This window comes from Anabrus simplex, chromosome 12 (assembly GCF_040414725.1).
Source record: "Anabrus simplex isolate iqAnaSimp1 chromosome 12, ASM4041472v1, whole genome shotgun sequence".
NCBI classification, from domain to species: Eukaryota; Metazoa; Arthropoda; class Insecta; order Orthoptera; family Tettigoniidae; genus Anabrus; species Anabrus simplex.
The window spans coordinates 58,616,000-58,628,541 of NC_090276.1; the positions used below are offsets into that span (position 1 = coordinate 58,616,000).

The following is a 12,542-nucleotide window of genomic DNA, read 5'->3' on the forward strand; positions in this document are numbered from 1 at the left end:
CTAACACAGACGAAAAAAAGTAATAGCCGTCAATTAGTAATGCAAAATGTAGGGTTCAGTTTTTACTGGGACACATTTCTAAGGATTAGAGCGGTCGACGCGGGGTTTACCCGTTTATGTCAATGTTTACTCAAGCAACAGATCAGAAAGTGCTTAGCTAACTGGATTATAGGACCTGTAGTATGCCAGGAATACATTTTCTTTCTTTCTCAATGATAGACAAATAACGTGGACGTACGGTCCCAAATTCTGCAAACCAATGTTCAAAAAAGAGACTATCATGCAAGTTATATGCGTCAAAGTCAGAAGGAAAGTCATACAATCCATTATAAGTGTCCAATTAATTATTTGATATTAAATCCAAAATTTCCAAAATATGCATTATGCATGAATTTTCTCCCAAAAAGGTTAAAACATGCACGGAAAAAGTACGGTTATTTGGAATTGATTAGTCATAAAACGAATATTTGCCAAGTTTGAGAAGTGTAACCAGCTTAGGCTATTTAGGAACATGAATTTGCATGGAAATCCGGGCTCTACTCATAACCTATATCCACGTGCTACTATTACGGCTTCTAGCTACATTCTTCTCCACCATATCCCATTTAGGGGTCAGTTGCAGCAATGAGCTTTCTCCATTTTCGATTCCCGCATGCTTTTTCCCTTAGGTCATCCACGATCCTGCCCCTCCACATCATCTTGATGTCTTTCCTTTGATCATTTGATCCCATGATCTCTTCACGATCTCTGATTCCTCCTTCCGTACAATATGCCCATACCATCTCTTTTCCTTTATCTGTTCTGTGATAACAGTCTAATACAGCCTATTGATACAGTCTATACACCACCAAACAACGCTATTATTTATATGCATCGAATATAAATCGGGAACAGAGAAGATAACATTCCCGAATTGCGAGAGAAGATGGTCATGTTTGAGGCATTACATTCGTAACAGATCGCTTTGGTTTGTACTCTTGCTAGAAACACCACCTTATGTGGTGAGTGTTTTCTGCTATCTGGCTTGAAGACCTGCTATAACACTTCCCGTGGCTCCAGGGTGGGGTCTGGTTTCCTTTATCGGGAAGATGAAGATAGTGAAACCAGGAAGTGAACGAGAGAGTTTGGCGGGGACGCTTTGATATTTCTCTGTGTTTATGGTTTCTCTCACACTAAACAAGGTGCCGCTGTTAATAGGAAATGTGTTTTTGGACTCGCGGTCTATCTGGAATAAGCGTAAGCAATTTACCGCCCACGGATTTACGTGGACAAAAAACCTAGACCGTAAACAGGTAACCAGAGTACGTCATATGAAAGTCCGACGCCATTTTGGTGGACGGAAAGACATATTTTTGGAAGATGTTGATGTTGGACGTAATAGACCTAGTAGTAGTGGTGATTGTTTTAAGAGGAAGTACATTTAGGCAACCATCCTCTGTATAACACTAACCAGAGAGAAAAAATGAATGGGTCCGACATTTCAAAAATTGAAGATATCGGCGAAAGGAAAAAAAGGGCCACGGAGGGCGTGAAAATGAAAGACTCCTTAGCCCTCGAGTGCTCTAATACCGTCAGGGTTGGAAGAGAACAAGTGTTGACCAAGGGAGGTCGGATAGTATAGGTGAAAGTGAGGAGCCTGGCAACTGAAAATCCCACCAGCAACACCAGAAATCAAATCACTGTCTCCGGGATGACGGACAGGAAGCTCAGCCACTACACCATCCTGTTCCCCAATAATAACGATTATATATTGTATATAGTGTATATCGTCGCTGGATAAAGGAAACCTCGTTACTCCTTCGGAGTAAAGTTTACAGAAGATGTTCAAAACTGAATGGTCACCAACGGCCGGAGAACTGTTCTTGGTAGTTTCTTTGCTTAATGATAGCCCAGTCATTCGTCCATAGGAGATTTCTGTTCCCTTCTCAGGCAATACGGCAAGCCTTCACAACACAGGTGGAGAAACGTGGTTTTCTCGTCAGTGGAATTACGATGTTTTCATTGCCTAGCAATGATATATATGAGTATTATTAATGCAACAATTGCTATTTTACTATATAATTATGTACTGCTACTGAAAAAAAAAACTATGCAGCATACAGTAAGTAAGGATTTTTACATGCCAAGTCAGTGGAAGGTACAAACTGACATATTTTAGAATGAATAGTTCGGAAAGGAGACTCTGTGTAGTGGTAGAAAATCACTAAATCACAACAATATTTTATTTAAAATAAGCAGGCTTAACTCATTTTTGAACTGCTCAAAAAAAATTAGAAATTAAAAATAATAAATTTGCGCAACCCTTAAGACGACCCCACTGATCTAGAACTCTTCCACCGCGCATCGGGAGGAATATAACGTCGGTTCTCTCCACATTGTGGAATTTCTGAGGCACAGTTTGATAGATTGCATACAATTAAGGAAGTAGGCTCTGCACTTGTGCATGTATTCTCAACTTTATCCTTAGTAGACTTTATAGTATCCTTCCTAATATTATTGATTTGTGTATTTCAGATCCGCGAGCAATGCAAGCAGCTGATTTTGTCAGACGACCAGCTGCGGGAAGCAATGAAACGGCTCCTAGAGGACATTAACCTCGGACTCGGCAAGGAAACGCATGCTACCAGCATCGTCAAGTGCTTCGTTACCTACGTCCAGGACTTACCTAATGGAAAAGGTACGTGCTCAATCTAAATCGCAGGCAAGTTCATGAGGAAGTGGAGACACGATTGCGAGTCTTTCACTGTGAAGTTCGTTTTAACATTCACATACATAATCATTATGCCTTTCAGTGTGCAGTTTGCACCCGACTGTGAATGAACTAAGTGAACCAACGACTTCTGTTGCTTCTGCTTTTACGATTCTTATATTGGAACCGTTGAAACATTAAAACTATCGTCTGCTAGATCTCCTATCACAGACGAAATTAATAACAACGAAAGGTACATTGTTCCTCCCATAAACAAAAGTAATAATAATAATAATAATAATAATAATAATAATAATAATGTTGCCATTGATGCTTTCACGGCCCGTACTTACAGACATGATACTGTATAGGCTTTTGGGCTTATGCCGTGTCAAGAAAATAAGGTGAAATTCTTTACGTTTCGCAGAGAACTGTGCTCTGCGTCATCAGAAGAACTTCTTAAACAATGAAGTTTGAATTTATACGTTATAATGGAAGTGGAAATGGTACGTTCCTTCGTCACCAGATGGCTCCCCGGACGTGGTACAGCGCTAGCGTTCGAAGCGGAAGCTGATCGAACCATCAGAATCAGTCTAAGAGGGTCACATAACATGTGTATGTAACATATGGCATGACAGGTGTATGACATTAACACAAGCCTGGAATGAAACATCTGGCGATGAGGAACGTACGAATTTGGAAAACACCGAGACGAAATAACAATAGTGTAGGGACAGGGGAGGGAACTACCTACGTAAATCCTTAATGGCTGGCAACCAGGTATTACTTAATTGATAGTCAGTGTCCCTGTTGAAATTGTTACGATTTCTACGTATTTCCACAGCTTCCCGTATGATGCTGGACCTGTAGTGTCTAGTGTGGGCGAGAGTTCGAGCATCTTGGAACATGACATAATGACCCGACGATAGAGCTATTGCCGATACAGTATCATGTCAATAATGTCAATCAATGCTTTATTTCTGAAAAAATTAAGGAGTACTCTTAGTTGTAGTCAATAAAACATCACGATCTTACAATTTACGGCAATTATGCACTGTCCGGTTATAACTTTTCGGGCTGACATGTTTATAGAAAAATTGATTACGCTATTTTATTTGTGATCAAGATGTCAAGGTGGTAATTGCATTCCCTATCTCTAATCATTTTACTTATTTACTCATTTTTCTTAGTGCCGAGTTACCGACCAAGAGAAACAGATTCGATAGGTCGATTTAAATCGGAAGATTACTCGAAACCTTCTTCAGCTGGTGTGACCAGCGTGTTGATGCCAGCTGATCGATGAACTTTCAAGTCGCAAGTTATATTTTCTGGACTAGATAGAAGAGTACCAACACTAATAAGAGAGGGAGGGTGGGGGGTGAGAGGAAGAGGTCCGGCCCTTCGAAAAATGGTATCGGCAAAAGAAAAGAAACGTGAATGAAGGGTATGAAAATAAGTTTCCTTAGGCCCCGCAAAGCTAATACTCGTCGATCAAATTCTCATAGATGAAATGGTTATCTGTCAACCAGGAGGTCGGCTTTGATAGAGAGAACGAACAATCAGTTCATTTTCTCATTTGACATTGTAGAGCAAAGGTAAGACTTCAGCCTTGTAAAATTCGAAAACGAGCGTTCTGCTGAACAGTCTGTAAGTCAGAACAGCCGCTTAGTCAGTAGCGATATCTTGAGAAACTCAAATGTTATACTGAAGTGGGTTCAGAATTACAGGTATTAAATATACACTCATGTTCATAAAAAACAGAACACCTTGAAAGACTAGAGATAGGAAGTTCATACTCACAGGAAATGTTCATTTGTATGTTTTGAAGAAACGATTATCATTTCAGTCACCTAGGTTCTGCATGTTGCATAATAGGCACTAATAACTTGTTCCATGCGTGATGGCATCGACGCATATAAGGCGCGAATGGCGTCCGGGGGTATAGCCATCCATGCTGCATTCACCTGGTTCCACAGTTCATCTTTGGTGGTAGGCATTGGGTCATAGCGCCGCACCTGTCGTTTTACCATATCCCACACAAGTCCGGTGATCGGACGGGCCAGAGCAACAGTCTGACATCCTGTCGCAACAAAAAGGCACATGTTCGTGCAGCAACATGTGGTCGCGCATTGTACTGCTGAAATATGGCGTCTGGGGTGTCGTGCAGAAAGGGTATGGCTACGGGTCGCAGGATGTCATTCGCGTAGGTCAAACTGGTCACAGTGTCCTGGACACGCACCAACTGTGATTTGTGGTTGTACCCAATAACACTGCACACCATAAGGCCTTGGGTTGGCGCTGTATGGCTTGTGCGAATACAGTCCATGTGATACCTCTACCCCTGTCTGCGGCGAACCAAAATGCGGACATCATTTTCAAACAAACAGAACCTGGATTCGTCCGAAAACACTATTTGCTGCCATTCCTGTCCCCAGTGACGTCGTTCCGTACACCATTGCAGTCTGGTATGTTTTATTTGCACATTAGTCAATGGTAGGCGGAGAAATGGACGACGCGCCGGTAACCCAGACCGTAATAAACGACGACGGACTGTCACTCTTGATAGTGTACGATGTGTTACACTGTTGCGCCAGAGCCGAGGAGGACGCAGATCTGTCCTGCAATGCCATTCGAATGAGGTGTCTATCTTCTCGGGGGGTTGGTCTGGGTTTTGCGACCAGACTCATCTTGTCCTGTTCTACGGCCTTCTATGGACCATTCTGTACACACCCCTTGCACTGCCGACACACTTCGTCCCACGCGAGCAGCAATTTCCCGGATGGATGCACCACGTTCTCTCATGCCAATAATGCGCCCTCTTTCAAACTCACTCATTTGACGGTACGGTTCTCGCATACGTCTGTTCCTGCACGTCTGCTCAAGTCACACTGATCCATTACCTTCGGTTTATAGCGACAACGAGAGCCGCAGGCACATTTTACCAGTCGGAGGTGGTGCTCCGAGGTATCGATGTGGACCTTGAACCTGAGGGCCGACATAGTTTAAATGCTAGCCATTTCTCCAGAACATACTAGTGCACATGTCCTGTGAATATGAACTTCCTACCTCTAGTCTTTCAAGGTATTCTGGTTTTTATCAACATAAGTGTATGTTCTTTAGCTGTTAGGGAAGTAAGACCACGCAGGTGTTATTTTAAGATTAAATATCGAAAAAGTGAAGTATTAACGTTTAATTGTAATAATTTAAAGCGTACAAGAATATTATTGTAGGCATTAACAAAAAATACTATTAGATTCAATTTGTCTCCGCCTAGTGGGTCTGTTATAAATCCGCCTCTCTACTATGGCTCAGTTTAAAGTTAAATACTTCATAATTGATCCCGTATTGAACTGAGAATCACAATTCTAAAAAGAGAGATGTTCCACCTATTCAATACAATAATAAACTGTTGCACAAATTAATGTCACAACATGTTTAATATGGTTTAGGACCAGTTTCGACTCATATCTATGTCACCATCAGCCGATAGAAAAAACATGGCAAAAAGCCAACACACAAAAAACATTAAAGGGTAATTGTAACACTTATGACACTTTCTTGAAGAAATTAATGATCGAAGTTCATGTAGCACTTTTCCATGAAGATAATTTTTTGTAGAGATCATAAGCAGTGTGATGTTCTTGAGCACTCTTGCTGTAGATATTGGGGTTAAAAAAGGATGCAGCATAATTTCTTCAAGAAAGTGTCATAAGTGTTACAGTTACCCTTTAATGTTTTTGTGTGTGTTGACTTCTTGCCATGTTTTTTCTATCGGCTGATGATGACATAGATGTGTCGAAACCGGTCCCAAACCATATTAAACATGTTGTGACATTAATTTGTGCAACAGTTTATTATTGAATTGAATAGGTGGAACATCTCTCTTTTAACATTGTGATGGCTCAGTGTGCCATGCCTGATGTATACGAAAGCCTCCCTCGTCACATGACCCGTCTGGTATCTCCTCTCCTGCTTCGAGCTTAGGCCAGACAGACAAGAGAAGAATGTTCTCACGTGAACGGGAGCTTAGGCGCGCCTTTCAGTATTGTTGAGGTAGGACTGGAATGTGTTGGGGGAGCCGCAAGGAAGATTTATCCGGCCTCGAATCAATGTCTTCCCACGACTCTTTAAAGGGAAAAATGAGAGAGAGAGAGAAAAAAAGGAAAGAAACCTCAAGAAGAGCTCTCCTTTCAATGAAGCATGCGTATGCTGGGTTTAAAAAATTGTAAGGAAACTGTGAAGAGATATGCAACGTATTATTGTCCGGCCGAATTCTTCTCCACTCGATTTGAAAGGCCACCAGCTACGTCTCTTTGAATATTGGTTTTTGCCTATTCAACTCTGGCTAGATAAATAGTTAAATAAACGCCTTTATTGCGGCGAAGTTAGTCTTAGCATCTATCTTACAATAACCGCTGCAGTTACGATTGATGTACAGCATTAAAAAATAATTTAATAACAATAATAATATAACACAACACTCAACCACTACAACAATATATCTCATGAGACTCGGTTTCTAATGATTTAAAGATGAGATACAGTAGATGGATTTAAACGACCCCACAGAGCTGGTTACTGGAGGATTGTTGAAGCTTTTAGGTCCTTTTTGCTAGTTCATTTCGGCGACAGAAGTATACGAAAAGGCTAGGATTGGGAAGGAAATGGCATGGCCTTAATTAATGTACAGTCCCAGCATTTGACTGGTGTGAAAATGGGAAAACCTCCTTCAGGGCTGTTCTTAATTTTAGGCAAAAAATTAAGACGAACGTTTTTCTTCTGTAAATCAAGTTTATGCAGAAGAAAATACATTATTTTAGAAAATGTACGTTTAGGTTCACTATAGCCGAATGTTCATTATAACAGAGTTAACTGTATCCAGAAAACTTCATAACGATTGCAGTTGTTCGAATTTTTAGGGGGTTAGGGTTTTTTTTTCTTTTGGGGAGTGGTTTGTTGCACTTCCCCTTACGATAACAGCCGCCATACCATCCTTTCTTAAACTGAAGAGCATTTTCAGACTGGTTGCTGTAGCAGGTAGAATCAACGTACAGCACGGTAAGATACGTGCGAGGTAATCCGCACATCCACTGTTACCGGTTTACCCATTATGATTGAAGGTCTGTTTAGCATTGCCGTTCTCTGATTGTATCACCATTCGTATTATTACTTGTTACCTTAGCCTCCTTTCCCTGTACTTCTAGGTCGCCGTCGTGCTGAGAGCCATAATACAAGGAAACAGTATTACAAACGAATTTCACAAATAATACCGAGCAGTACTCAAGGCATTATTTTATTAGCTACATCGTCTGTCGTGCGGAAAATACTTCTCTCAATGCAATGCAACTCATGTTGTTACCATTGCTATAACTGGAGCAGAACAATCTGTCGAACTGTACAAATCTAAGCAAGAATGAGGAAGAGGAATTAATCTAATTACGTTGAATATGACTAGATACCAAATTCAAGACGTATGGAGTTTTCAAGTGGCAGTTGTCGTGATATTTTCTTGAACACGGCTACTCTGAGTAAAAACATGGAGACGTTGGTACTCGCGAAGAAAAGTCAGTTATTATAATTGTGCCAAGAACAAAAAAACCTTTAAAAGTCATATCACTGGCCACTTTTTTCTTTTCAAAATTAACCTCCCTCCTCACCCCCCCCCCCCCCCCCCTAGGATCCACCGGATTTCGGGGCGTGTGGGAATGCTAGCACAAACAGTCATACTCCTACAAGGAAGCAAGGAAGTTTTGTGTATTATTGTTAATGAAAGAAGGTTCAATGTCTACATCTCGTTCGTCTGGTGGTTTTGACATCCTACCAATATCTCTGAAGTCTATCGATCAGTATTTTCTATCTCTCTCTTTCCTCTGGCAGGGGCTCCCTTAGGCTTCTGAGCTCTAGTTCCACTTTAAACTCGAATAGTTTTTGGTCATCCGTGTAAATGATTTTTTTGTCATTGATTTTATTTCGATCTCACATTCTTCGAACTATTCCAACCATGTCCCCTTTGGCGTTATGAAATTCAAGATCATCTTACTCGGTCATCATTAGTCTCTTTTTAAATTACGATATTATTGGTTCTGTCTTGTGTAATAATTTCCTCTTGTAATCTCAAGTGTCTTGCCAAACATCATTCGTAATACGGTACCCTGCGGCGTTTTTTTTTTTACAGTATGGGGTAAAACAAACAGTACTGAAATTACAGACATGTCTGACCATAAAGATACGTAATTACTGTATAACATTTAAGGTGACGACGAGCATGTGTGTAACTGGGTGGATACAGCATGTTTTCAAAATGTGCACCGTCACATCTCAGGTTGTTGTTCATAACGGTTCTGTAGATTGTAGAACATAATGAACACAGGTCGCCGCAAGAATTAGACACACGCGCGCGCTCTCTCTCTCTCTCTCTCTCTCTCTCTCTCTCTCTCTCTCTCATTTCGGGAACATTCTGAGGTGGGTCATCTGACCGAAAAATAGATTCTTTCAGAACCCAGTTTAGCAGGTTCGCTCCTAGCTCAGTCCGGTAGTATTTGAAGGTGCCCAATCAAATATGTCAGCCCTGTGTTGGTAGGTTTACCGACACGAAAACGAACTCCCACTGGACAAAACCGCCACCTCGGCGTCTCCAAAAAGTTGTAGTGTTGGTAGTGATTATTGTTTTAAGAGAAGGTACAACTAGGCACCATTCTCTATTAACACTAACCAGAGGGGAAGAAATGGAAGGGATCCGACACTTCGAAAAATAAACGTATTGGCCAAAGAAAGACAAGGGCTACGAAAGGCGTGAAAATGAGACTCCATAGGTCTCGCGACCTAATACTTTCACAGCTGTAAGCTTGCATCCGGGAGATAACGGGTTCGAATCCCACTATCGGCAGCCCTGAAGATGGTTTTCCGTGGTTTCCCATTTCCACACCAGCCAAATGCTGGGGCTGTACCTTAATTAAGGTCAAAGCCGCTTCCTTCCCATTCCTAGGCCTTTCCTATCGTATCTTCGCCATAAGACCTATCTGTGTGGGTGCGAAATAAAGCAAAATAGCTAATACTGTCAAGGTCGGAAATGAACAAGAGGTGGCTAAGGGAGGTCGGATAGGACGGATGAAAGTGAGGAGCCTAGCACAAGTGCAAGCAATGCCAGGACTCATCTAAAGGCCCCTTGGTCGCCGACCCACACTCCTAAGTTCCGAGCCCCTGGGGCCTCTTTTAGTCGCCTCTTACGACAGACAGGGGATACCATGGGTGTATTCTACCGCCTCCACCCGCAGGGGGTTGAAAGTAGTTAGTGGGACATAAAACTTAACTTTCATTACTTTTCAGCGTGCACCATATGTAAGGGATCTAGGGCGTGAATCCAGGGTGTGGCGGAAGGGTACGGGAAATTAAGTGGCGAACTTCCAAGTATTTTTACAGGAGGACAAGTGCAATTTATTATTATTATTATTATTATTATTATTATTATTATTATTATTATTGCAGCGGGCACAGGAGCTGATAGTTTTAATTACTTTATCGCGTCGCTGATTTTTAGGAGATTTTTTATTAATACTGTATGCCATATTGATAATGGCTATCCCCATGGCTAGCCCCATGCCCGTGGCTTAGGTCGGGTCGTCCCACGGCAGGTTGGGGCAAATACAGTAGGTTGGGGTTACCGATAACCTTGACGACACGGTTCAACTGACTTCGCGCGCACGTTGCTGGAGCGCGTGCTTCAGAAGGCTGTATCTGGTCCTACACTCTAATAAGCAAGAATTTTGTCTCCTCAACATTTAACCGGATTGTACCAGATTTATCAGTCTTCTTAACTGCTTAAATAGAAAGATAAGGCAGCAGAAAGAACATGACATTATATCTTCGGAGATAATATTTATCAACTATGCGGCGTGTCATTGCAGTCACCACTTACCTTGGGGGGGGGGGAGGGGGGAAATTCTGTGACAGCATCAAGAGTTCATTTTCTTCTAATCATTATTTCAGCGCTTACAGATTGCTTGTGGATCCCCACATTCATGCAAATTCGCTAAAAGTTTCCTTACATCAGATGTTTTAATTTAAATGAGTTAAGTGTTGGTAAATTTTACTTTGTACATTTCATACGTGCGCATTTTCGTGAATATTGTTGTTTTCACTTGAATATATACCGATATATATATATTAGGTTAGTATCCTGAAAAACACGGGCCCTTGATCTAACACACTTTCAGACCGGGACGGAAATTGAAAAGGCAATGCCAGTGACGACCTTCCATGATAAGACCTCTTAGTTCGGTGTGGTGCCACAGAGAACATAGCCATTACCACCGTTATAGCCAGAGTGTAGTCTTCAAACATCTAGGTAGCTTCAGATGAGGAATGAAATGATGTTGCTTTCTTTGATATCACAGTTTTTGCATAATAATGTATAGTTACATTTGTAATCATCTTTTTATAAACTGAAGCCATAATTTCTTATTCTGTACCTTACCATGATCATTTATAACTGAAAAAAAGAGAGGGCTTCAGATGTTACATACACAAAAAAAGAGATGACTTAATGATAAGCCCAGTTTGTTATATAAATAATAGCTGGCATTAGCCTCAGTAATGTTCTGATACTGTAAGTTGGTAGAAAAAGAATGGATACGGTCCAGAAATCTGAAGTACCATAGGTACTGTGTGCAATCATATATTTTATGCTGGATTGCACTGGTACGGTACTCCAAAAAATATACGGTAATAGAAATGTATATATTGGCTTTCATCAGGAAGTTCATAAGCAGTAAACTAACTCGCATGTGGCAGAATATTTAACTCCTCTTAATTCAAATCTATGATAAAATGATCAATACAAAACAATACTTGATGTTTTTGAACCTTGGTGTGTGTTATCCAGAGTAGTTGGTGGTAGTATTCACTACACTTTCAATCAGTTGGTTGTGTGAATTAGATTTGTACATCAAAGCTTCAAACAATAATTTTTTGAAAGTTATAAATATAAATTTGTTATTCTCCTCATTCAAGATAAGTTTTTTTCAAGCTATATTTTATGATTGTGAAAAAATGGCAGAATTTGTTTAAACCAATAATGTTTAATTTCAGAGCGTGGTAAGTTCCTTGCACTGGATCTGGGTGGCACAAACTTCAGAGTTCTTCTCATCTCTTTAAGCGAGAATCACTTTGATATGCAGTCTAAGATCTATGCTATCCCACAGAGCATCATGCTGGGCACTGGGGTGCAGGTAAGGATAACATTTCTGTTCCAAACAAAGTTCATTTGTAAATAAAGTATAGGCTACTGCTAGTGTATTTAGAGTTATCAGTGAAAACAAAACATAAAATAGTTTAAATCTTAACGCTCTTGTAAATGACACTGTGGTTGAAATTCCTCTGATGTCATCCAGTAAACAGTTACCTTCTTGTGCGACAGTCGCAGAAAAGGACTTGTTACGTGCCACCAGGGCCGGATTAATGGGGGGGCTAAAGGGGCTGCAGCCCCGCGTGCCAAGGGGCCCCGGCCCTTGGCCGAACCTAAAATTGTGGTAAAAGGCCTGCTGCTCCACCTTCGTGGATGTATATGAATATTTACGCTCGCAAAATATCGAACACACACTCTTCCTTCTTTCTTATCAGCTGTCGGCGTTAATATTTCATCACTGCTAGAATCAGTTACTGTCCGGAGACACGAATCCTCGCTACTTACGCACTGCAATAATTGTAAAGGTTATTGTTAACGAAAATTTAAATCTGGCAGCTTGCGAGTACGGGCAGAGGGGGAAGGGGGGAAGAGGTCTAGGAAGTGAGCAGGGGGGGACAGGGGAATCACGGTGGAATGCGCATGCTATACTATATCTTTGTATCGGGAAGA

At 41.1% G+C, this 12,542-nt stretch overlaps 1 protein-coding gene across 5 annotated transcripts in view; it reads left to right on the top strand.

Annotated features, from left to right (window-relative positions):
- Hex-A (Hexokinase A) overlaps nucleotides 1-12,542 on the top strand; it is a 433,593-nt gene that overhangs the window by 394,114 nt on the left and 26,937 nt on the right. For all 5 annotated transcript variants that reach the window (XM_067156505.2, XM_067156503.2, XM_067156502.2 and 2 more), the window contains exons 2-3: nucleotides 2,515-2,677; nucleotides 11,777-11,916. In XM_067156505.2, the coding sequence (XP_067012606.2) occupies nucleotides 2,515-2,677; nucleotides 11,777-11,916 (303 nt within the window). The remainder of the gene's footprint in view (nucleotides 1-2,514; nucleotides 2,678-11,776; nucleotides 11,917-12,542) is intronic.